Source organism: Coenobita brevimanus, chromosome 86 (genome assembly GCF_032717465.1).
Source record: "Coenobita brevimanus isolate Jiangsu-jjx chromosome 86, ASM3271746v2, whole genome shotgun sequence".
Lineage (NCBI taxonomy): Eukaryota > Metazoa > Arthropoda > Malacostraca > Decapoda > Coenobitidae > Coenobita > Coenobita brevimanus.
In genome coordinates this window covers 785,569-812,663 of record NC_137039.1, presented here as the reverse complement: position 1 = coordinate 812,663, position 27,095 = coordinate 785,569, and the positions used below count along the sequence as shown (strand labels likewise).

General features: G+C 43.2%; 1 protein-coding gene across 1 annotated transcript; it reads right to left on the bottom strand.

The window, feature by feature from the left end:
• Positions 1 to 10,399: 10,399 nt before the first annotated feature.
• LOC145410748 (uncharacterized) lies at positions 10,400 to 11,841 on the bottom strand. The gene is made up of 5 exons (XM_080280851.1): positions 11,736 to 11,841; positions 11,471 to 11,599; positions 10,990 to 11,296; positions 10,506 to 10,758; positions 10,400 to 10,417 (listed from the first exon to the last, which is right to left on the bottom strand). Exons 1-5 carry the CDS (start codon positions 11,839 to 11,841, stop codon positions 10,400 to 10,402), a joined length of 813 nt encoding a protein of 270 aa, XP_080136977.1.
• Positions 11,842 to 27,095: the final 15,254 nt, after the last annotated feature.

Genomic DNA, 27,095 nt, shown 5'->3' with positions numbered 1-27,095 from the left:
CGTGTGGTCTAGTGGAGAAGTTCTTGCTGTTTAATCACTGTCAGAGTCCGAGAGTATCACTGGCAGGTGACCTAGGGGTGCGTCGCTGGGTCGTGGTGATGGCGTACCCACTGCAGACGACTCTGAAGACAGACGCAAACTCACTTCGAGCGGTGACTCCACCGTGGCTGATGTGCTGGGCTGTGGCTCGGATCATGAATGCCTGTCTTGGGGAGGCAACGGAGTGGAGCCAGGGCTGGGCACAGCGGGGGTCACGGGCCTGAAAAAACTGTCAATCGTTGATTGACGCAAGGACCGACGATTCTGACGATTGATGATGCGCTGCCTTAAAGCATACACTTCCTCCACAAGTCCCAAGGGCCCCATCTCCCTGTCGCAGTCCGGGTGTTCCAGGTAGTCAAAGATGAACTCTAGGTGTTCCCGGAGTGCGCTCAGCTTGGGAATGGCTGGAGTAGTGTCCTGCTGAGAGGAGTCCGCATCATCGTCGTCTTCTTCGTCGGAATCTTCAAGCTCGGTACTGACACCTGCAACTGAAGACGCGATCTCGATATCAGACAATGTCTGATACCCAGGATCGCCCTCGTCATCATCCAACCACTCACGCACATCGTCCACATCAACATCGTCGCCATGCGTACGTAGCAGTGCATGGAAATCATCCACGTCAAACCCTAGAAAATCGTACTCCACATCCGTTCCGTGAAGCAGACGAGACCAACCATTTTCTAGAGTCTTGACAGGGACTTCCTTCCATGCACTGGCCCAGTTGTAGAGTGCAGACTTGATGTTGTAGCGGCAAAGGTTTTCCAAAGTCCGCTGGCCTTGTGTGTCCCGTCCCTCCCTGCGCTCATCTTCGTCCTCGAGAACAACCATCACCTCGTTCGGGAACTTCCATCGATATAGGCGCTTTGTTGCCACAATCACTCCTTGGTCCATTGGTTGGATGAGAGCAGTCGTATTAGGTGGCAGAAACATGCACCTAATCCGGCCATTCTCAGCCACCAAGTCCTTGTCACACGGGTGGGCAGGTGCATTGTCGAGGAGAAGGAGGGCCTTTACCTGGTCGCGCGGGATTCCCAGTGTCTTCATCTGGTAATGGATGACCTCCTTGACGAAGTGGCGGTGGAACCAGTCTTTGATGATCTGGGCTGTAAACCATGCCTTCAGAGAATGGTACCAGACGACAGAAAGGACATCCATCACCCCACGAAGACACCGAGGCTGCTTTGCACGGCCAACAATAACGGGCTTAAGCTGGTGCATGCCGTTAGCATTGGCACAACACAAAGCAGATATCCGTTCCTTGGAGAGCTTGGGGCCAAGTACACGCTTCTCTGTCTCCTCGGCTAGAGTGTTCGCTGGCAAAGAGCGATAGAATAAACCAGTTTTGTCAGCGTTGTAGACTTGACCGAGAGTGAGGCCCTCCCTGTCGATGAAGCCCTTCACCTTGTGCCGAAACTCGTCAACTCCATCCTCATTAGCGTCCAAAGCTTCGCCATGAGCTTTACTGTTGGTAAGGCCATACCGTAACTTGAACACGAAGAGCCAACCCTCGGATGCTTTGAAGTCTAGGGTGTCGTGAAGCCTGGCGAACTTCTCAGCAGCAGCCTTCAGCTCTGTTCCATGTACCATCACACCAGCAGCACGTTGCTGTCGATACCAAATCAACGTGGAGCGGTCGATTTCAGCAAACTTGGGAGTAAACATCACCTTTCTCTCCACGTTGCGTTTGCTTCTCGACGAGAAGTCAGCCGTTTACTGCATGAGTTTGTCTCGGGATCTTTTGATATCGAACAAAGTAGATCATGCCAGGTTGAACTCACGGAGGATGCGGGAAGAAGACCACCCCGCATCTACTTTCTCCAATGTCTCCCGTTTCTTCTCCAGAGTCAACACCACTCTCTTCCTCTTCTCAGGCGGCGGGGCCATCATCACACACACTAATAGGAGGCCTGAGAGCAGCAGGAGTGCCTGCAGCAGGTAAGGCACCACCACAAAAGCGAGCACGTGGGCAGCCATAACGACGAGCGTGCACTCGCGGCAAGAGACAGGGAGAAAGTGGGGAGGATGCAGCGGTGCTCTATCGGATGTTGGAGGAATGACGCGCCACAACAAAGCTGTCCTGCGCCGCGCGCGGCAAGTTCAAATTACAGGTGGGAATTTTTTTTTTTTTTTTTTTTTTTTTTTTTTTCCCAGACCATTTTGGGAATGTTGGATCCCGGGACGATTATGTCCGGTTAGTGGGGATATTCGGATATTGGGCGTTCGGATATTAGAGGAATTACTAACAAATTAACACATGGCCCTACAGACACAGGTCCGCACAAAATAATGCTTATTGTAGGGATAACATGGATGAAAAAGTACTATAAGAAATAAGCATGAAGACCTCTAACTCTAACCATGAAAATCATCGTTGCATCGATATCATTGTGCCTCACAAAGTAACTACGTGAACATTAACTCACAACTAACACAGTCCCAATAAGTACTGAATTGCAAAGTCATCTCAACACATAATAATAAATAATTCACAGTTCCAAGGCACCTGATATTTGGCCCACAAAGATCACACATTTATCAGAGGTTCAGACAGAACTCTGCCTTTTAGCTAGTATTCTCGTGTTCCAGTTACACACTAAACGATAATGTAAAGTACAGTACATAAATATATGGGAAATACCTCACCTCCGCTCACAGACTCGGACAATGGCGTCACCTCGCGTGATCAAACACTTCCTGAGGAACGACAACACTTGATACTACCCCGAAAAAATGACAATCCGTTGTTACAATAATTACTTTACAATGACCTCTCTCTTTACCCTTACATTGAAAAACAAATCATCGTGTCTTACATCCCTTTGCGCATGCATATATTATGCTGGATTATGTGATCATAGGCTCATGTTCCTTCTCACTTGAGTTTTTATATTATAAAGAGACTTAATACTAGTAAATTACAGTAGGAAAAAAAATGACTTAGCAACTAGGTAACTTAATCTGTGTTCTGATCATGTCCGCATGGAAACAACTACTGTATACCCTGGCCACTCTCTCTCACCTGACCGAACTTTCGGTCATATAAAATGAACTAGATACAACTCATTATCACTTCTGGGCACTACACCCACACACATTCCCGTGGTACCATCACTGTTGCTAAGCTAGCGACAGTCCCCTTACCAAGAAGCATTATCTGGCTATATCATGTGTTATAGGGCATTATATATACCAAATACTCCCCCAATATCCCTGCTTGTCGTGCGAGGCGACTAAAAGGGTTTGCGGAGGGTTAGTGCCCCTCCCCAGAAAACAGCTAACTAAAAAGATGAACATGAAGCCTCGGACAACGACTGACCAAAAGATGACGACCAAGGACTGGACAATGGACATGGTACGGATCCCAACATGGAATGTAAGGGGTGCGAATGATGAGGTTAAAGAGAGGGAGATTTTCCAAGTGCTTGAGGGTGTGAAAGTGGATGTATGTGGAGTAACTGAAACTAAATGGCAAGGAGAGAGTGAGAGAGAGAGAGAGAGAGAGAGAGAATGGGAGTATGGATGGGGTATATGTGCAGGAGTATGTGAGAATGAGAGGGAAAAAGAAGGTGTGTGTATTGTTGTGAGTAAAAGGTGGACAAAGAACATAAGAGAGTATGGATCACATGGGTCAAGGACTGTGTGGGTAAGATTGAAAGATGGAATACAAATGTGGGCGATTGTGTGCGTATATGCACCAACGCAAGACCGTGCAAGCAGAGTGAGAGGAGTTCTGGACAAATGTGGAAGTGTGCATGGAAAGGTTTGGAGGGAATGAGAGAGTGCTTTTGATTGGTGATATGAATGGTAAAGTAGGGAATGTGAAGGTAGATGGAATAGTTGGTGAGTGGGGTGTGCCTGCTGAGGTAGATGAGAATGGCAGTGCATTAGTGGACACTTGTGCCGGGAGGGGGTTGGTGATAGCCAATACCCTCTTCAGGCACAAAATGATCCTCAGGTATACATGGCATGGGTGGTGAGCTGAATGAAAGGAAGGCAATGATTGAATATGTGTGTGTGAATGAAAGGATGCGAAGTTGTGTAATGGATGCAAGAGCTTATAGAGGTTGGGGGAGTGGACTTTCTGACCACTACTGGGTGGTGGCCAGCATCAAGATCCATGCAAAATGGAGAAATAGAAGAAGGGATGGACGAGAAGAAGGAGTAGTTGATAGGAGAGTGGAAAGTTTACAAGAGGATGAGAAAAAGGCAGAATATAAGAGAGAAGTAGTGGAATGATTGGGTAAATAATAAATATGAATTGGAGCTGATGGGGGAAGTGGAAGGTGTGTGCAGGATATTCACAGAAGAAATATGTGCAGCATGTGATGTGGTGTGTGGGGTGAAGAGAAGATGGAGGGGGGTGCAAGGAACAGCGTGGTGGAATGAAGAGGTGAGACAGGCTGTGGCACAAAAGAAGAAAGCATACAATGAATGGGTGAGAAATAGGGGCGTGGCAGAAGTTGAGAGGTGGAAGAGAGAGTTAGATGTAGAAAGGAAGAGAGAGGTGAAAAGATTAGTAAGAGAGTGTAAGAAGAGAGTGGATGAGGAATTTGGAAGGAATTTGAGTGTAAAGTGGAGGGACTGTAAGAAAATGTTCTGGAAAGAGGTGAGGAGAGTAAGACAGGGTGGCAGTGAAGTTAGCAGGGGAGTGAAAGATAAAAATGGTAGATTACTAGTGGTGAAGGGAGAAAAAGTGAGCAGATGGAGAGAACACTTTAAGGAATTGTTGAACATAGAGGATGGAAGTAATGCGAGTATAAGTGGCTGGGGAATGGCTGGGAGGAGGAAGGGGGTGGGAAGACAGGAAGAAATTAGTAGGATAAAAGTTGTGGAAGCAGTGAAGAAAGTAAAATTGGGGAAAGCCCCAGGAATTGGTGGAGTGTGTGGTGAAATGCTGAAGCATGGAGGAGAGATAGTAGTAGAATGGATGTGGAAGATGTGCAGATTGGCCTGGGAGGAAGGTAGAGTCCCGGAGGATTGGAAGTCAGGTATAATTATTCCCTTATAAAAAGGAAAAGGGGAAAATGAAGTGTGTGGTAATCATAGGGGCATTTGTCTTCTTAGTGTAATAGGAAAAGTGTATGGTAGGATACTTATTGACAGAGTTAGAGAAAGAAAAAAGGAATTAGTTGGAGGAGAAGAACAGGGAGGCTTTAGGAAGGGGAGAGGTTGTGTAGATCAGATATTCATTCTTAGATCTTTAGTGGAAAAGTTTCTAGAGAAGGGAAAGAAGTTGTATGCGGCTTTCATGGATTTGGAGAAAGCATATGACAGGGTGGATAGATAAGGATTGTGGAAAGTATTAAGAATATATGGAGTAGATGGGAAGTTGTTGAATGCTGTGAAGAATATGTATGATGGTGCTAACGCCCGGATTGTTAAACGATCCCTTCCCCTTCGCGTGAAGGTTCCGCACGAAGGGACCTCTCGTCTCCAAGGAGTACCTTGGTAGCGTTAAATCGTCTCTCCCCTTCCCCTTTCCTGTGGTTCCTTCGCGGAGAGGTTGGTACGCCTGAAGGAGATAAAACGTGCGCTTTCCGACGCTCGTCTGAGTTCTCTCTCACATGTTTACAATTCCCCATCGGCTTGGAGCAGAAGAGAAGACGACAACTCAGACATTTTCACGTCAATTATTGATAAGGTAAGCATATTTCCATGACTTTATGTTACTTTTTAGCTGTTTATTTACGGAGTCTGCCTTTGTGTAACATTAAATAGGTTCTCTGTAGTGTTCATTGCCTGAATTAGTGGTTGCCAAAACTGGCTGGGAACTTTCCATTATTTACCTCAGCGAGAAACATTCTAAACTGATCTCTTTTATCAGTGTTCTTTCAGCTAGTATGTGTGATGTTATAGCATAGTTAGTTAAGTCAAGGCAGCGTGTGGCTATGGTGTTTTAGCCTATATTGCGTTTTCCCACAAAACCTAGGTTTTCCTTTTTTTTTTAATTGATTCATTTGACTTTGAGCATTATTTCTGGCGGAAATGACCAGACCCGATTTTTTTTTTTTTTTACTGTGAGTAGAGGCCTAGGGGTTTTTCAGTGGCTTATTCTATATTTGATTAAATTTCCCTTTAGGTCACATTTAAAAAATTTTACTAGTGGACTCCATTTCAATTTTTTTTATTTATTTTTTTTTAAGATTTGATAATGAAATTTACTGCAAAATAGCCTAACCTAGCCTAACTTCACCTAAACCTATCCAAACCTAACCCAAACAAAACAGAACCTAACCTAAACCAGACCTAGCTTAAACCTAACCTAACTTAACAAATATACCAGTATATATATGTATATGTATATACAGTATATATATATATATATATATATATATATATTTATATATTCATTTTTCCCATCGTTAGCCTTCAGGGGAGGGGGGGCGTGTATCTGCGAATTACATAGCAATATAGAAGATAATGGAATATTAGGATTACATGTTATTTTTCAACACCTCTTTCACAGTGAACTCTGTCATCGGAAAAATGGAAGCTGTAGAGGTTAGCGTACCTGCCAGAACCAGTCCAATTTCCGAAGCTGAACGAGACCTTTTATTGGGTCTCATAAGGGAGGAGAAAGTGCTCCAAAACAGGAGCACAGATGGAAAGATAGTGGTGCTGAAGAGGCAGGCATGGGCCAGAGTTCTCCAGGATTTTAATGCTCATAATTTGGGCCCGAAGCGCACAGAACTGCAACTCAAAAGAATTTGGGAGCGGCTGAAAGTCAAGTAAGTTCAAACACATTGAAATTTACAATAACTTGGAGGATAGTATGGTGTGCGAGATAAATTTCAGTGTTAGGTAATAGTAGCCTATCAGCATTACAACCTAATGTTATAAGCTTACAACTGTTGCTTTTAATCCACAAACATAAGTCACTTTTTGTTGTGGTTAATATAAGAATGGGATTTGCAAAAATTGGTGAAGGAGTTTGGTACAGTGGGTTAGAGGAGGTATCTGAAAGTTGATGTAAACAGGAGCAAAGTTATGGTGTTTGAGAGAGGTGAGGTCACAGAATGCACAGTGAGGCTGGATGGTGAAGATAGGGAGAATGCGAGTGCTTTCAAATACTGGTACTTAGGGAGCGTGATGAGTAAGGATGGAAAGCTCGGGGATGAGGTGCTTAAAAGGATGTGGTGAGAAGCTGGGGCTGGGGCATTCCCACGGACCCGCTCTGTGGGTTGGCCTGGTCCCGGCCCTGCTGTTTAGTCAGACAACTTGGGGAATGTCAGCAGCAACAACAATTTTTCCAACTTCATCTAACACATTTCAAAATTAGTTTATCAGTCCATAGTAATGGTTGTAATTATACAGTATCAAGTTACAGTTCAAGTGGGGTTGGTGGAGGATTAGTGCCCCTCCCTGTAAAACAATTAACTCTAAGCCATTGGCCACCCCGTTTGGGATACATGGCGTCTGGCAGTGAATGAATGAAAAATGAAAGTTACAGTCGATGAGAACTTTAACTAACACAGTTGACTGAGGGAAATGTACAGCTACAGTGATATTCTAAATAGATGGAAATTGTCACACCTTGTCCTACACTATTACATATTCAACGTTTATTTATTATAGGGCAAAACAAGAACATGCAGTGAAAAGGCGTGAACAGATGAAAACTGGTGGTGGTCCCCCTCCTACAGAAGTACCCAAGGATGCAGACAAGGTTCTCAGTATTCTTGGAACTGAGATTGAAGACCTTGGGTGCCCCTATGATAATGATGCCATGTCATCTAGGGGTAAGTGACAATTACTGCCATATTTGTGACTATCAAAATTGGTAGATATTGATGGTAATTTTGAAATATCATTAAAGGTATATTTAGCCATGTACGTATGTTTCAAAAGCACCTTACTTTAATCAAGATGTATACACTATACAGTATTTGTGAATTCAAATGCCAAGACCTCGTTGTGAAAAGTGCTTAATACTGTAGTGAAGAGTACAGTACTGTTTTTACTGTTAAGCTTAAGTTAAACCATACTATACATCAATAGACTTCAGTAAAGTATGTTTATTCTCAGCCAAGTCGCACCGACATGGTCAACTCATCTCATTTACCATCTTTCATTGCGGAGGTAAGATGTTAAATAAAATAAGCCTATACGGTAAATAATGTGGTTTAGGAGCATGCAGGCCTGTGGTCATGCTTGTTCATATCTTATGAAATGTTGCAGTACCTACCACACATAATTTGTTCAACAGGTCACAAACTAATGGGCTGACAAGTAATTGGCATGCATTCATTGCTTCAGCTGCTGAATTAAAAGCTTTCCAACCCCATGTAGACGTCTTTTGTCTGCTACCGTACCGTACCCTACTTTTATATATGCTTGCTGTATGATGGATGGACCTACACTTAGGACTTGATGCTTTGGTGTCTTCGCTTGTACAGTAGACCCTCATTATAACGAACTTCGGTATAATAGAATTGCGATATAGGGAAAAAAATAAATTCCATTCATTCCGGCATTGTGAAAGGTTTTTCCATTAACATATGTTGCACCATTTGGCACTCATTTTTTTTTTTTTTTTTTATGCAGTATTTTGCACTGTTATGTATTTATGTATATTATGCATAGGAATGTGTTTACAGTGTTGTTGCATCTATGTTTAGGCTTTAGATCACATATGAACTCCCACAACACTGACAAAATAGCCGGTTGAGTATGGGTCCAGGGTAACTTCCGTTATAGCAGAATTTCACTATAACGGAAAGGGAATTGAATGAATTATTCCGTTATAACTAAGGTCTACTGTAGGTCCACCCCCGAAGGTTGACAACGAAAGAGAGATGACAACCTGGGGGCCAAACCGCTGCACACACATCCTGCATGTTGATGTTTTAATGCTGATTTTCCGTTCATCCTGTTGAATATTGAATATCACCTTTCGCTAATCCTCTTTTTCATATAGTTCACAGATATTACTACCAGTTGAAAGATTCAGAAAACTGTGCCAGTGGTTAGTGTAGGCAGCTGTACAACTATACTGATTTTCTCTTACATTAACTAATTTACTTCTCTGCTGACAGCCAACTCCTACTCCACATCTACTCCTGAAGTGGTGATGACTTTGGAGATAAATGAGGACCAAATTATCTTGCCGGAGGAGGAGAGACATTCAATACAGGTGCAACCGTCACAAATAAGCCCAGCTGCTGAGCCCATCCCTTCCTCTTCCAGCAATAATATCCTGCCCATAGGTGGAACTCCAGGTCCAACCACACAAAAGAGACCAGTTACAGCATCTGTTCCTTCCTCTTCAGACAGAAAGAGGAAGAAGACAAGCAGAAGGTCACTATTTGATAGTGACGATTTTAATGACGTGTCTGTCATGAAAAAAAAGGAGGAACTGCAATTGCAGTTGTTGGAACGCAGGAAATATCTGCTAGAATTACAGATAAAAGACATGGAGATTAGGGTTGAGGAAGCTGAAATTCTAAGAGAAATAGCTAAAATAAAGCTCACCAAAGAAAAGGGTAATTGCAAATGTGTACAGTAAACTCATGATTATGCTAACAGACATTTGATATAGAGGAATCTTGTTATAAGGGAAGTTTTTTTTTTTTTTTTTTTTTCCCAAGGGGAAATCTCTATATAATCAAAGTAGAATTCTGTAAATTCATGTCTGATTCCATAAAATCAAGTTAAATTCCACATAACACCCACTTACCACATTTAACGTACATTTATTTTTTCCTTTTGATTTCACTATTTTTTACAACTTAATGAGCTCTTCTAAGTTCTTACCATAGTTACAGTTACTTTGAGTGGTTTATAAGATGCTGCTGCATCAGATCCTGTATATTACCATGGGGACAAATAAATATATTACTGTTTTCTATTTTTTATTTTAATAACCACTGATGAAATGAACTTATTTTTCTACCAACTTTACAGACACACATTATAAGCAGAGTAAAAAAAAGAAAATGACTTCTCCATGCAATTTAAGTGTAAGAAACTTTTAAATTACCTTAAGAGATAGCACTGTAAATCAAACTGGCAGCTTTTAGGCAATTACTAACATCTCAACAGACAAAAACAACACTAAAAGACCAACTTATAATGAGGACCTACTATATGATTCCTGTGACAATTTTAAGTCAAATAATGTACTCTAAAGACCTCTAATGCATTTGACTTAAGAACATTCAAGTTACAAACATTCAGAGATACAAAGTGCTGTAAACAAGAACTCTCTTTCTAGGGATACAAAGTGCTGTAAACAAGAACTCTCTTTTTCAGGATACAAAGTGCTGTAAACAAGGATTCTCTTTTTCAAGTTATGGTTAAGGTACCCTTAGAACAACCTCTTGGAATGTCACCTGTTTGTAAGTTGGGGACTTACTTAGACGGCAGTAAGTGGCTACAACATGACATGGTACCATGATATGTTAAAAGTTATCCCTAATTATTTGTTGTCGTTTTAATCTCCCTTGTAAATTACCACGTACCTGTACTGGCACCTCATTAGGAAGGACATGGTGATTGATGTCTCCTAATTCTCCATCGTCAGGCAAAACCAGTTTAGTTAAAATTGCTACATTATGAAGTACCATGGAAGCAACAATGATAGCTTTAGTGGTTTCTAGGTCTGTTCTAACTTTCTTTCCTAAGTATGCAAATCTCCTCTTCAAAACACCAAATGCCCGTTCAATTGTATTTCTGGTTTTGGCATGACTTAGGTTATATGCTTCCTTTTGTGCACTGCTTGGAGAAGACACTGGGGTCAGTAGATAGGTTTTCAAGGGATATCCACTGTCACCAAGTAAGTGATATCGAGGATTTAAATTTGCTTCCAATTCAGCACAAAGCCTACTATTTCCAAAAATCCTACTGTCATGCACACTCCCAGGCCAACGTGAAATGACATTGTGAAATCGTAGGTCCGGGCCACACACAGCTTGTACATTTAATGAAAAGAAACCTTTCCTGCACCGGAACAACTCTGAGTTTTTAACTGATGGTCTTTGTATTTCAATGTGTGTGCAGTCTATTGCCCCTACAACACCTGGCATTTCTGCAATGTTATAAAACTGCTGAATAGTTTGATGCAGGTCATTGCCAGCAGGAGGTAGTATATAATGCTGGCTTCTACTTGCAATGGCTCTGGACACAGTCTTCAGGCACTGACTGACTGTTGTTTGCGACACATCATGGCAGTCGCCTATTGTCACTTGGTGACCTCCAGTTGCCATGCATCGTATTCCAATCAGAAGCTGGAGGTGTGGTGGAACAGGACATCCTGTTAAGATACAAAATTATAGTGTTTGAAACCTACTGATGTACACAGAAACAAAATTGAAGCATTTTTTGATTAGCAGTGAAGTAGGATTTACATTGGTTTTATTATGTACATACTGTATACGGTACCAAATTTAATACTAGCCTTTTTATATTGAATTGGGAAAAATGTTACCTCTTAAATCATTAGCAGCAGGTAGTTGATGTCTAATTTCTTCAAGGAGATCATATACAGACTCTTTCCTGAGTCTGAAACGATCAACAAACTCATTGTCACTCATTGCCGTGAAGGGATTCATGCGATCTGCAAAGGTGTGTTTGGCAATTAACTTCTACAGTATTGTTTTATTTTTTTTATTTCTACAATCTTTTATTTCTATAATACAGTATAATGAATTATATGAAAAGGAAGTAAGTTAAACCCCACATTTTTCCTGTACCTGTAACAATTCGACGACGGCGACGTTCAGCATATCTCAGGGCATCTGCCTCAGCATCGAGCTCATTCTCTTCATCCCAATCGTCTAAAATATCGTGGTATGCCATGTTCTCAGATATCTGTAATAACTGATACAATACAGTTGTGCCATCTTCCAAGTAAATTCATAAAGTATTGGACATGAAGGAAACACAAAATGCTGACTTTAATTTGTCTAGTAAAGTAACTAAAAATAATTCCAAATACATGTCAGGAAAAAAGGTTAATGGCCCTGTCTGATCTGTCATAAGGGTGTTAGAGATGGTTCCATCCAGTGTAATGTCTGTGATAAGTGGGTCCATTGGAGATGTTGTAGTATAAATGACAAGCTCCCTGAAAACAATGCTGGCTTCAAGTGTGGGGTGTGCCTAGGAGCACACAGGGAGACTGCCAGTCAAGAGAGAATTAATTGTTCTTGCAGGGGAGTCCCTTGCATGTGTAAAGATCTGTTATTTGGGTGATATGCTTTTGCTGGGGGAGGGGTTATTGTAGCTAGAGTGAGAAGTGTATGGAGAAAGTTTAAGGAGTTGCTCCCTCTCTCAACTACGCGGGGGCTCTCCTTCCATGGCAAGGGTTCCTTGTATGCAGCGTGTGCTAGGAATGTAATTTTGTATGGCAGTGAGACTTGGGCAGTTAATAAAGAGGATGAGAATAGTCTTAAGTGCATGGAGAAGCAAATGATCACATGGATGTGCAGTGCGTCTCTGAGAGCAAGGCCAGTGGAAGAAGTTACAACGGAAGAATAAAGGGGGAGGATGGGACTGGAATATATTGACAGTGATGAGTAGGGGTAGGTTGAGGTGGTATGAACATGTGGAGAAGGTGGGAGAGGACAGTCGGGTGCGGGAGGGTGAGGAATGTGGATGCTGGAGGAAGGGCTGGGAGGGGTAGAGGGAAGTTTGACCTAATATCAGGTCACTGCAAGGGGCCTTAGGGAAAGGGGACTGAATCAAACAATTGCACTAAGATCATGCAGCGTAGAGAGCCGCCATCAGGTAAAACTAGGCTTACGCATGCAAGCATGTTGGGGCCTTTATAAACAAAAAGAAACACAAATCACAGCACAATGGACGAGGAAATAATATTGCACTAATAAAGGGTGAATTGTAGCTTGTGCAACTTTACAGATTACATGCAAGCTGGATTGGTTTAAACCATGGTTATTTTTGCTCATTTTTGTTGCTTTATATCATGTTTTTTTCCATCCTGCCCTAGATTCCTTTAAACCATAGTTTCATTTTTTTTTTTTTTTAACCATGGTTTTCTCCACCATAATTAGATGCAAAATACTGTAGGTAGATAGGTAGGTGCCACTTTGAAGTGCGGTCTACTCTAGCCTAACCTAACCTAACCTAAACCAATGTACTCTAACCCAACCTAACCTAACACTGCAGTAGCCTGCATCCTAAAGTAGCACTGATAGATAAACACCAGCATTCTAACATATTATCTATTCTATTGTGAATGCTTGTTATGCACGGTGTTATGTTATATAATGAATAAACACAGGAAAGTGGCTCCCATTGTGAGGTATATTTTCGCCTCCACTTATAATTACTACAGGGTGTCTTGTGTTAGAGGTTTTATGTGATACCAGAATATGTATTTATGTGTCATATCTACTTTCTGATCAGCGTAAAGGATTTGCTCTAACACAGTAACCTTTGGACAAGCAAATGTCATACACAGCTACAAAACACATCACTCACTGTACTACATATGAATAAACACCTACTACAAGGAACCTATCTAATGATCCACAAAGGTAGACGCCGTTAAGAAACAGCTAAAAACTAACGTTAGGTCATGGAAATGTACCTACCTTATCAAAAAATGTGATGAAAAGTACTAAGGTGATGTACACGCAAGCTGGTAAACAGTCGAAGGGGTTGGGGAAGAGGTGCCCTGTGCGGTCCCTTCGTTTTCGGCCTCCCTTCCCCTTCCGGCGCGGTGCGAAGGATTCTCTCGCGGCTCAAAATATTTTAACGGTACGGTTTGGGTGACGAACAACCCGTTCGGATGACGGGGATGTTTAACAATACGGCCATAAGTCTGCAGTGCGTGTGGATGGTGAACTAAGTGAATTTTTCTCTTTGAAGCTTGGGTTGAAACAGGGATGTATCATGTCTCCGTGGTTGTTCAATCTGTACATAGATGGGGTAATAAATGAGGTACAAGGTAGGGCAGTGGATGTTGGAGTGGCCCTGGTGAGAGAGGGTAGTATTTGGAAACTCCCTGTACTGTTGTTTGCAGATGATACTGTGTTGTTGAGTGAAGACGAAGGGGAGCTGCAAGACATGGTGGATGCGTTTGGGAGAGTGTGTAAGAAACGGAATCTAAAGGTGAATGCAGGGAAGAGTAAAGTGATGGTCTTTGAGAGAGGTGAAGTCAGTGAATGTACAGTGAGGTTGGATGGTGAGGAAATGGAAAATGTGAGTACATTCAAGTACTTGGGTAGTGTGATGAGTAAAGATTGAAGTTTGGAGGGTGAAGTGCTTGAAAGGGTACAAGGGAACAAAGGTTGCTGGTTCCTTGAAAGCAGTAATAAGAAACGGGGAAGTGAGCATGGAAGTGAAAAAGTTACTACATGACAGTATTGTGATACCAACTCTAACGTATGGAAGTGAAGCTTGGACGTTGTTGCAAGGACACAAGTCAAGAGTAAGAGCAGTCTAAATGAGTTATTTAAGAGGAGCCTGTGGAGTCACATGGAGAGACAGGCTGACAAATGAGGATATAAAGGAGCATTGTGGTGTGGATGGGGATGTGATAGGAAGCATTAGGAGGAACCCACTGAAGTGGTTTGGCCACGTAGAGAGGATGGAGGGTGAGAAACTGTCGAGAAGAGTGTATGTGAGTGAGGTGGAGGGGGGGAGAGGGAGGGGGAGGCTGAGGATGAGATGGAGGGATGGAGTGGAGAGGTATATGAGAGAGGGGGTTTGAGTTGGGAGCAGGACAGTGAAATGGCGGGGGACAGGGCGACGTGGAGGCGATTTGTTTGTGACCACCCTATATGGGTTTAGGAAGTGGAGAGATGGTATGGGGCACAAGGGCTTAAGGGTAAATGCAGATAAAACAAAAGTGATGATATCCAGGGTTGGTGACGGTACTGTCAAAGACGAGGAAGAGTGGCCATGTGCTGTTTGCTACAAGGGCGTGGGAAGTAACTCCATCTTGTGCGGTGTTTGTGATAAATGAGTGCATGAGAGATGTACTGGTATCGGAGGTAGACTGCGAGATAATGCTGATTTTGTGTACTGCGTGTCTGGGAGAGCAGGTGGAGACTGTCAGACGTGAAAGAATTGATCTTGCTGGTGAATCTCTTGAGTGTGTGGAGGAGTTTTTTTATTTGGGAGACATGTTGTGTGCTGGAGGTGGGGCTGGAGCTAGCTCTGTAGCTAGGGTGAGAAGTGGTTGGAAGAAGTTCAGGGAGCTCTTGCCTCTCCTGATACTGAGAGGACTCTCCCTATGTGCCAAGGGGTCTTTGTATGCAGCATGTGTTAGGAGTGTAATGCTGTATGGTAGTGAGACCTGGGCAGTAAAGGAGGAGGATATTCGCTGGCTCAGACGTACAGAAATGACAATGATTAGGTGGGTGTGTAGTGCGTCCCAGCGTCCAAGGTCTTGGGGGGCTGGGTTCACGATGGAAGAGTTGAGAGGTAGGATGGGACTGGAGTGTATTGGTGTTGTGATGAGGAGAGGTAGATTGAGATGGTTTGGACATGTGGAGAGGATGGGGGATGGTAATTGGGTGAAGAAGGTGAGAAGTGTTGATATTGGGGGTGGGGTTATGAGGGGTAGACCGAGAACGACACAGGACGATGTCATTAAGTGTGACCTCAGGGTTAAAGGACTGAACAAGGAGGCTGCAATGGATCGTGCAGCACGGAGAGCCGCCATTAGGTGACCAAGGCCAACGCATGCAAGTATGTTGGAGCCTTTAAAAACGAAACAAAACGATAGGGTACAATGACCTATACAACATATCTGAGTCATTCACATAAAACTATGCCCCATGGCAGGGGCATATGGTAGTGGAGTGGAGCATCAGTGACAGAATTTCCATGTCATCACACTTGGGATCATAGAGCACCCAAACCGAGGAAGAGGAAACCCAATAGGTCCCTGTAATGATCGTGAGTATGATCATATTCAGTTCCGCTGCCGATATTTCATTTTGAGTACAAGGGTACACATTTCAGAAATTCGGTACAGAAGGGGTTAATGGAAAATGTTTAAAAAGTGGGTCGTAGGGAAAAAAAAAAAAAAATACTTGAGTGCTTAGGTCTGAAGTGCCCCTTTAGCTACTGTTGGTACTTGTGGCAGGCCACACCTAATGCAGCATGTCATACGATCTACTGAGCCAGGACATTATTAACCACGGGTGATAATCAGTGGTAGGTGGGGGCACTCGCCATGCACTTGATGTAGTGCTGCTCTCGGGTGTCTGCCCTTTCCTCTCCTCCATCCTTCATTTCTTCCATCCTCTTTTCTCTCCTTCATTCTTTTGTTTTTGATTGGAGATATGAATGAAAAAGAAGGAAATGTGAAGGTGGAGGGAGTAGTTGGTCAGTGGGGTGTGCTTGCAGAAATGGATGAGAATGGCAGTGCTTTAGTGGACATTTGTGCCGGGAGGGGGTTGGTGATAGCCAATACACTCTTCAGGCACGGAATGATCCATAGGTATATGTGGGGAGTGATGAGAAGGGTTGGTGGTGAACTGAATGAATGGAAGGCAATGATTATGTGTGTGTGGATGAAAGGATGAGAAGGTGTTAAATGGACGCAAGAGTATATACAGGTTGGGGGAGTGGACTTTCTGACCACCACTTCAGAATCAAAGTCCAAATGAAATGAAGAAATAGAAGAAGGGAAGGACAGGAGGAAGTAGTGCATACAAGGAGGGTGGCAAAGTTACAAGAGGAGGGAGAAAAGGAAGAATTTAAGAGGGAAGTGGAGGAGTGATTGGGTAAATATGGATTTGATCAGATGGGGACGTGGAAGGTGTGTGCGTGATATTCACAGAAGAAATCTGTGCAGCATGGGAGGTGGTGTGGGGGTTGAAGAGAAGATGAAAGGGGGTGCAGGGAACAGCATGGTGGAATGAAGAGGTGAGAAAGGCTGTGGCACAATATAAGAAAGCATATAGTGAGTGGATGAAAAATGGGTGTGGAAGAAGTTGGGAGACAGATGAGAGAGTTATATGTAAAGAGGAAGAGAGAAGTAAAAAGATTAGTAAGAGAGTGGATAAGGAATTTTGAAGAAATTTGAGTGTAAAGTGGATGTAATGTTCAGTAAGAAAATATTCTAGAAAGAGGTAAAGAGAGTCAGACAGGGTGCCAAAGAAGTTAGTTGGGGAGTGAAAGATAAAAGTGGTAGATTACTAGTGGAGAAGGGAGAAAAAGTGAGCAGATGGAGAGAACATTTTGAGGGGTTGTTAAACATAGAGAATCAAAGTAATGCAAGTATAAGTGGCTGGGGAATGGCTGGGAGAAGGAGTAATGTGGGAAGAGAGGAAGAAATCAATAGGATGGAAGTTGAGGAAGCAATGAAGAAAGTTAAAATGGGGAAAGCCCCAGGAATTGACAGACTGTGTGGTGAAATGCTGAAGCATGGGGAAGAGATAGTATTAGAATGGATGTGGAAGATGTGCAGATTGGCCTGGGAGGAAGTGTCACGGTTTTTTTTTTTAAATAAAGGCTTATTTAATTGATAATAATATTCAATAATATTGAAGAGCAAGGACAATGATTGTCTTGCTAAATCAAGCAACGATTACTTTACGCTGACTTGCTTCGCACGATTCTCTAAGAACAAGAATTTATAAACTTTCTCAACAGTACACCGCAGAGACTAATTACTCACAAATGCTGATTACTAGTACTGTTAGCCTCTGGAGAAAGTTACTTCACCCCTGACAATAAATAACTAATACTAATAATAATATCAGGTTCTTGCTGATGCTTAACTCCTAGGAGGCACAACGGATTTTAAGCTTAATACAACAAGACTGGCCTAAGTACCAGTTATGAATGGCAAACGTTTATGCAAGCTAGGAGCTAGGAGAAATAGGCTTAATTGCGGAGAAATGAAACAAGAGTTTACATTACATTAAGCTAAAAAAAAAAGAACTGTTAAATTTATTGATTACAAAATAAATTCGACGTTACATTTCAAAATCAAATTAATGAGATCGCACTCACTCACTCACACGAGAGCTAAATTCTTACGCCTAGAAAAGAACACAACATGCGGCGCAGCCGGCCAGCATGTAAGGAAACAGCTCACTTAACTAAACTCTTAAACCTAGGAAAATACAAAAATGAAATACTGGTTGATGAATGCGGTGTATCACTCAAAGCTGGAGAACTAAGGTGGGAGCTTGGAGAACTGTAAGTGGAGTTTGGGTACTAGCTGACCTCTCACACTGCAGCACAGGTCCTCTCTCCGTCACAGCAAACACTTGACTGAATTCAAACGATGCGTGTGGTAGAACGCATAGGCCACCAGAAGAAGGCGTGGCTAACGGTTGAGGCAAGCAGGGGCGAACAATAAAGAATCAATAGTATCGCTCAGTAGAGCACTTAGTGACATGCATTAGATCGGTCACTTTTGAAACAGTGACGAATGTTTTGAAAAGTATACCACCGAAGTGGAGAGAGAAACGGTTACTTGAGCGATACAGTGAGTTTTCCACTAATAGTTCGTGGCTTCTCACAAAAGGGAAATGTCGCGAATTTGATTCGTGACATTACGCCCCTACAAAATTAAATTTTTTCCTTATGGGAAAAAATTTGTGGATATATATATGTACACATCCTAACTCAGTCACACAAGATTCTCACTGTGGTGTGTGTGCTATCCTGCTACAGGAGAAAGTCGCAGTCGCCAGTGAGCGAAAAAGCCTCGTATTTACGTTAATAGAAACAAGCTTGAGGGAAAAACTCCGTGACGATGGTGAAAATCCTGTACTCAGGTCAAACTGAGCGAAAGTTTGCTACATTTACATTAAAAACTAATTGTTATGTAGCGTAGTGTATGTAATACACGGTGTAGGTGTGACAGTTGTGGTGTAACTGTGCCTACGTGTAATATCACATAATACAAATTTATAGTAAATAATGACGACGAGGCAGAAGAGAAGGGGTGGCAGCATGCGACAGGAACGACCAGCTGATCTGCACAGCAATGCTGCACCCACCAGCTACACCTGCGAAAGGAATTAAGGTGGAGCATCAAAACTGTTATTTCTCTCTCTCTCTCTCTGTCTAGCAATCAGTACTTATGTCATTATTAACCAGGAAACGTAATTCTTGAATTCACAAATTGCTTAGAACCCTTATAGCTTACTGGTTAACGCTTATTAACTAGGAAATGTGCCAGTTCTTGAATTACTCAAATCTCTAGAACGGGCAGTTTACTAGTTAACCTAACATTATTAACCAGGAAACGTGCCAGTTCTTGAATTCACAAATTGCTTAGAACGGGCAGTTTACTGGTTAACCTAACTCTACACTTACAACTAATACAGGAAGCTAAAAATCGCTACGCAATCTCGGGCAGGTCACGTTTTAACACCCACCATGGGTGTGAGCACTCATGTGGGTAATGTGCATTCTCCGGGAATCCTCAGAGACGCCCACAGCTCGAGACGTTCCACAAGGTTATTCGTACACAGCCTTGGACTGTCTCTGCAGGGTTCTCAAACTTCCCCCTTAACTTATGGTATACATGTATGTACAGGCCCTGGATATACTGTCCTGTAGGGCCAATGAGTGAGACGTCTGGTCTACACTTTTAACTGGGAACCAGGCTGGTCCTTGGATTACTCAAATCTCTGAGGACGCCTATCTTACGGAACCCAGCATACAACAATTGCCCATGTTAGTCAGCAGTTAGCAGGCGAGACATCAGGTCTGCACCTACGTTATCACTTCCCTTGATGTATCTCACAACAAGGTTAAACTGCTGTAAATACAGTGTCCAGCGTGTCAATCTTGCATTAGCCATCTTGGTCGTGCTAAGACTAGTGAGTGGCATATGATCAGTTTCCAGAGTAAATGGTGCCCCAAATAGATAATAATAATATTTTTTAACACCATCAACCACAGCCAAGAGTTCCTTCTCAACAGTACTGTAATTTCTCTCGGCGGGTTTTAGCCTACGGCTGTGGTATGCCACTGGGAAGATTCCACCTTCCGATTCCTGCATCAATACGGCACCTACTCCATCTTGTGAAGCATCAGTGCGCAGTATGAAAGGTTTGCTGGAATCAAGCAACTGCAAGATAGGCTCCTTGCACAACATGTTCTTAAGAGTGATAAAGGATCTCTCGCGCTTCTCCCCATTCAATGGTGTTTGGAGCATATTTCCGTAGCACCTCATACAACAGTTGGGCAATGAGAGCAAAGTTGGGGATAAAACTCCTATAGTATCCCACTAGGCCAAGGAATGCCCTAACCTGTTTCTTGGTCACGGGTCTCGGGGCTTCTCTGACCTTCATGATCTTGTCACCCTGACACCGGCAGTGATTGTTGCCAACAATATGTCCAAGGAACTCCACCTCACTGTGAGCAATCTGACATTTGCTAGGCTTCACAGTCATGTTGAAACTCTGGAGTCTACTGAAGACAATTTCCAAGAGTCTGAGGTGCTCCTCCAATGTGGCGGAATGAACGAGGACATCGTCAACGAACATCTCTACTCCTACAATACCATGGAGCACTTGTCTCATGGCACGATTGAATACTGCTGGGGAATTGGTAAGTCCAAATGGGAGGACTTTATACTGGTACAACCCCCTAGGAGTAGCAAAGGCAGTGAACTGACGGCTCTCAGGTTGAAGGGGAATCTGGAAGAATCCCTTCGCCAAATCGAGCTTCGTAAAATATCGTGACCCTGCCAGCTTGGAGAAGATGGCAATGTGGTCACCCATCGGCTCAGCATCTACTTTGGTGATTGCATTGAGCCTTCTATAGTCGCCACAAATCCTGACTCCACCATCTTTCTTGCGAACTACTACCATCGGACTACAGTAAGGAGATGAGGACTTTTCGATAATGCCTGCAGCCTCCATGTCAGCAATTTCCTTATCTACTGCATCCTGTAGTCGCATGGGAATCGGATATGGCTTAACCTTTATAGGAGCATTGCTGGTCAACTCAATTTTATGACACGCAACCTTTGCAAGTCTAGGTTGGTCTGAGAAGACATCAGCATACTGACAGAGCAGTGACCTTAAGGCATTTTGGTCTCCTATTGCTAAGTCAGGGTTAAGTAAAACATCTCCGACAGTCTCTTCCTGACGGGACTGAGCGGTTAAGGGCTCGTCATCATGGTCATCAGCTGGGATCACCGCGGCTGCCCCAGTTTCTTCCAGTGGCTGGTCACTATCATCAGCTACTCGTAGGCCAGTCTCCTCGGGGTCTGACTCATGATAAGCCTTCAGCATGTTAATATGGAACCTTTTACGAAGATTCCCCATCTGAATTATGTAGCTGAGGTCTGAAATGCGCTCTACTACAACAAATGGACCCTTCCACTGCGCCAACAACTTGTTCTGGGCAGTGGGGAGTAATACCACGCATTTATCGCCTGGACTAAACTTCTGAAGCTTTGCCTTCTTATCGTAATAAGCTTTTTGAACTTCACGCACCTTGATCAGTTCTTCCTTAGCTAACTCGCACGTCGACTGGAGGCGGTCAGCCAAATCAAGGACGTAGGTGTAGGTGGTCTTGACTTCAGGGTCGGGTTCTTCATCGTCCCATAACTCACGAAGGACTTGAAGTGGGCCCCGGACCAACCTTCCATACACCAGTTCAAAGGGTGAGAATTTCAATGAATGCTGTGGGGCTTCTCGATAAGCAAACAGAAGAGGAGCAATGAACCGCGGCCATTCCTTTGGCTGTTTGGCGGTCATGCGCCTCAACATCTTCTTGAGAGTTCCACTGAACCTCTCACACAACCCGTTACACATGGGATGATACGGCGTAGTCCGTAAACCTCGGATGGACAGCAACCTGAACGCTTCGTTCATCATTGCTGAAGTGAACTGCGAACCCCGGTTGCTTAAGACCTCCTTAGGGATACCTACACGACAGAACACTTCAATTAATGCTTCAGCAACAGTGACGGCCTCTATATTCTTAAGGGCCACGGCTTCAGGCCACCGTGTGCTGAAATCAACAATAGTGAGGACATACTTTGATCCATCACTAGCCCTAGGGAAGATTGGCCCAACTATGTCAACTGCTACTCTCTCGAATGGTTCAGAGATTATGGGCATTGGTTTCAATGGCGCAGGACGGACACGTCCCCGGTCAGTGGTACGCTGACACACATCAGAGGAACGTACGAGCCTCGTTATTTCCCGTCCCATTCCTGGCCAGAAAAAGTCAGCATGGATGCGGTCAGAGGTCTTCTTTTGACCCATGTGACCTCCCATCGCTGAACAATGACCTAATTCAAACACTGCTCGGCAATACTTTGCAGGAACGACAAACTGCAGTCGAACCTCACCCTGGGGTGTCTGTGACTCATGGTACAGCCGTCCTCGCTTACGAAGGAACCTGGCTTGTCCTCCCCGTGAATACTTGATCACTTTACCCTCCAGCTCCTTGCGCACTGAGGCAAGTGTCGAGTCAGTCTGTTGCTCTTGGACAACATCTTGACTATGAATCAGATCTTGCGGCGTTGCGACGGTCAACGGAGTGACGCGATTTGGAGCCTTGGCCATGGCTCGTGCTACCGCAGCAGCCAAAGTCTGAGTAGCAACATCTACGGCGCAACTATTTTTGACACCATAAATATTTCCTACTATGAGGTCAAATAGAGGTTCTGGCATGACAGCTGCAAGTGTCATACCAGTATAAAATGGAGATGCCACCTGGATACGTGCCTCAGGGAACAATCTCACTGATCCATCAATAGGTCTAACTTGGATCTGTCGACCTGTATACTCATCAGGCCGAACTAAACTCTGCTTAACAGAGCAACCTGAGGAACCATTGTCCCTCAGAACATTTACAGAAACACCTCCCACAGACCCTGGCTGAACAAGAAAGGCAGTGTTGCTGGTGGAAGGGTCTGAGGAGGTAGCAGCCAGTCATTCATGAGACTGTGGAACAACCGATGCAGCAAACATAGCACCCTGAGAACTAGGTGTCTGAGGAGTCGTACTCACCATCTGAGGTGGAGCATTGACTACCTGTGGAGGAGAGTTCATGGTCGGAGGGGGACTCGTGAACTGTTGGGAAGTACCTGTACTGGTAGAGATGGCACCACCGTGTGCTTGTTGTGGAATGAAGGCTGCATTTGCCTCCTGCCTCCGATACACTAATTGACCTGACTGAGGGTTACGTGGCTTGTCCTTGTATTGCTGCTGCTGCTTGGGGAACTGCTGCTGGTTGGGGTGCTTGTTGTACCACTTCCAAGCAGGCTGCTGTGTATTTTGCCCATGGTCCCTCTGCTGTTTGCTTGGACCTTGGCCATTACTGTGAGAACGGCCTTGTTGCTGGGGTTCAGTCTGAGACGGCTTCCCAGACTTGGCAGTATCTTTTCTGCTGTTCCAGTGTTTTGCTTACGAGTTTGATACCCGTATGCAGTAAAGAAGGCGTCAGCCTTTTCTACCATTTGGCTGGCATCTTTCACCTGGCAGATCTTAAGCTGTGCTATGAGCTCAGCAGGCCACGACCTCTCTAGCTGTGTACGCAGAATAAGGTCAATTATCCCCTCACACGTGGAAGGAGTTTCATCTTTCTCCATCCACTCACCTAGGTAAGCAGTGAGACGGTCGAGGAACTGAACAGCTGTCTCCTTGTCTTGGAGACGAGCTCGCATGAACTGAACTTTGGCGTCGTCTACTGTGAGACCATATGCCTTAATGAGTGCAGCTTTCATCACTTCATACGTGAGATTGTCTCCACGAATTCTGTGGAGAATATCGAGGGCAGGGCCCTCAAACAGGCTAAGAAACTGAAGCCGCTTAGCTGCATCATCGAGCTGGTAAAGTTGAGCCATGTCTTCAAATCGAGCTATGTATGGCTCGATTCGCTCGCCATCTTTGTATGGGGGAAGCTTGATGTGTGGGGTCGCCATAACATGTGTAGGAAGAACGCTCGTGGAGCTTTGACCAACTGCACCAGATGTATCTGAAGCCAAGGAATCTCGCTTGAGCTTCAGCATTTCATATTCGTGTTTTTCGCGTGCTTCTCGCTCGGCACGTTCGTGTTCTCGTTCTCTCTCTCGTTCCTCACATTGTTCTCACTCGTGTTCTAAGTCGAGTTCGCGCTGTTCTCGCTCGTATTCGCACTCCTTTTCGCGTTCCTCACGCTGTTCTCGCTCGTATTCGCGCTGAATCTTATGCTCTTCACGGGCATCATTCTCGTGCTGCTGGTCCATATTATGCCGTGAGAGTATGTATTCTTTAATTTCAGTTGGGTCTGTAAGACCCATATCTTTGGCTTCCTGTAAAAATATGGTGGTAGCCATGTCACTAACTCAATCTAAATAACTAGCGACTCAGTACTGATTGCTGCTTCGCAAACGAATGCTAATAAATACAAGTAAAGAGTACAGACACAAGCTAGTGGTGACCAGTCTTATCTAGTTAACTGGAAAAGAATAAAGCAAAAATGCAAATGACTGGGAAGACTCAATAATTAACGCAATGGGTACAGCGGCTACCCAGGAGCAAATAAAATCATCTGGCGTTACCAAGAATAAAGTACTAAATAGTGTTAATTACTCAGTGGATTAATAAAGCAAAAATTCACTTGCTAAATTAACGGTAAACACCAGTAAACTTGTGCCTATAAACTTTAATGATAAATACCTAAATATGAACGAGTGAGCACTATCTCGTGAATAGCTTTAAAGCTAGGAGTTAATATCCTGGAATGAGGTCGCCAATTGTCACGGGGTTTTTTAAAAATAAAGGCTTATATTGTTTAATTGATAATAATATTCAATAATATTGAAGAGCAGGGACAATGATTGTTTTGCTAAATCAAGCAACGATTACTTTACGCTGACTTGCTTCACACGATTCTCTAAGAACGAGAATTTATAAACTTTCTCAACAGTACACCGCAGAGACTAATTACTCACAAATGCTGATTATTAGTACTGTTAGCCTCTGGAGAAAGTTACTTCACCCCTGACAATAAATAACTAATACTAATAATAATATCAGGTTCTTGCTGATGCTTAACTCCTAGGAGGCACAACGGATTTTAAGATTAATACAACAAGACTGGCCTAAGTACCAGTTGTGAATGGCAAACGTTTATGCAAGCTAGGAGCTATGAGAAATAGACTTAATTGCAGAGAAATGAAACAAGAGTTTACATTACATTAAGCTCAAGAAAAAAACTGTTAAATTTATTGATTACAAAATAAATTTGACGTTACATTTCAAAATCAAATTAATGAGATCGCACTCACTCACTCACACAAGAGCTAAATTCTTACGCCTAGAAAAGAACACAACATGCGGAGCAGCCGGCCAGCATGTAAGGAAACAGCTCACTTAACTAAACTCTTAAACCTAGGAAAATACAAAAATGAAATACTGGTCGATGAATGCGGTGTATCACTCAAAGCTGGAGAACTAAGGTGAGAGCTTGGAGAACTGTAAGTGGAGTTTGGGTACTAGCTGACCTCTCACACTGCAGCACAGGTCCTCTCTCCGTCACAGCAAACACTTGACTGAATTCAAACGATGCGTGTGGTAGAACGCATAGGCCACCGGAAGAAGGCGTGGCTAACGGTCGAGGCAAGCAGGGGCGAACAATAAAGAATCAATAGTATCGCTCAGTAGAGCACTTAGTGACATGCATTAGATCGGTCACTTTTGAAACAGTGACGAATGTTTTGAAAAGTATACCACCGAAGTGGAGAGAGAAACGGTTACTTGAGCGATACAGTGAGTTTTCCACTAATAGTTCGTGGCTTCTCACAAAAGGGAAATGTCGCGAATTTGATTAGTGACAGGAAGGTGGTGTCCCGGAGGATTGGAAATCAGGTATAATTATTCCCCTGTACAGTCAACGGCAAAAGTTCGCTTGCCTCCCCTGCCGCTCTATCATCTCTGAGATTCAGACTCGTGAATGTGAACCAATGGACACAGGTGCATAGCAAACAGATGGCCTGGTGGGATGTGGGGTTGGGAGAGAGTTGAAGGAGGATGAAGGGTGGGGGACCATACGGATTAAAGGCATGCGAACCAAAAGTAGTCAGGTAAGACAATGAAACGTAAAAGATGAAAATCATATGAAGTATATATATATATATATATATATATATATATATATACACTGTATATATATATATATATATATATATATATATATATATATATATATATATATATACACTGTATATATATATATATATATATATATATATATATATATATATATATATATATATATATATATATATATATATATATATATATATATATATACACTGTATATATATATATATATATATATATAGAGAGAGAGAGAGAGAGAGAGAGAGAGAGTGGGAGTAGAATGAGTATGAAAGCGTGAGAGTGCTGGCGATACAGAATGAGGGAGAGTAAGAGAGCTGCACAAGCAAGAAGACAGAAGAAGGACCGATGAGATTCACTAGGAAGATACAGTACACAATAGTTAACTCGCTCCATATTATCCAGTAACCCACCACCATTCCCCCAGCAGTGTAGTTTCAGTAAAATATATACTTCATATGATTTTCATCTTTTAAATTTCGTTGTCTTATCTGACTACTTTTGGTTCCCATACCTTTAATCCGTATGGCCCCTCGCCCTTCATACTCCTTCACCTCTCTCCCAACCCCACATCCCACCACGCCATCTGTTTGCGATACTATGCACCTGTGTCCATTGCTTCGCATTCACGAGTCTGAATCTCAGAGATGATACAGTAGAGTGGCAGGGGAGGCGAGCGAACTTTTGTCATTGACTGTACAAAGGAAAAGATGAAAAAGAAGTGTGTGGTAATCATTGGGACATTTGTCTTCTTAGTGTAATACGAAAAGTATATGGTAGGATACTTATTGACAGAGTTAGGAAAATAACAGAGGAATTAGTTGGAAAACAGGGAGGTTTTAGGAAGGGATGAGATTGTGTAGATCAGATATTCATTCTTAAATCTTTAGTGCAAAAGTTTCTAGAGAAAGGAAAGAAGTTGTATGTGGCCTTCATGGATTTGGAGAAAGCATATGACAGGGTGGATAGACAAGGAATGTTGAAAGTGTTAAGACTATATGGAGTAGATGGGAAGTTGTTGAATCCCATGAAGAGTAAGTATGAGGG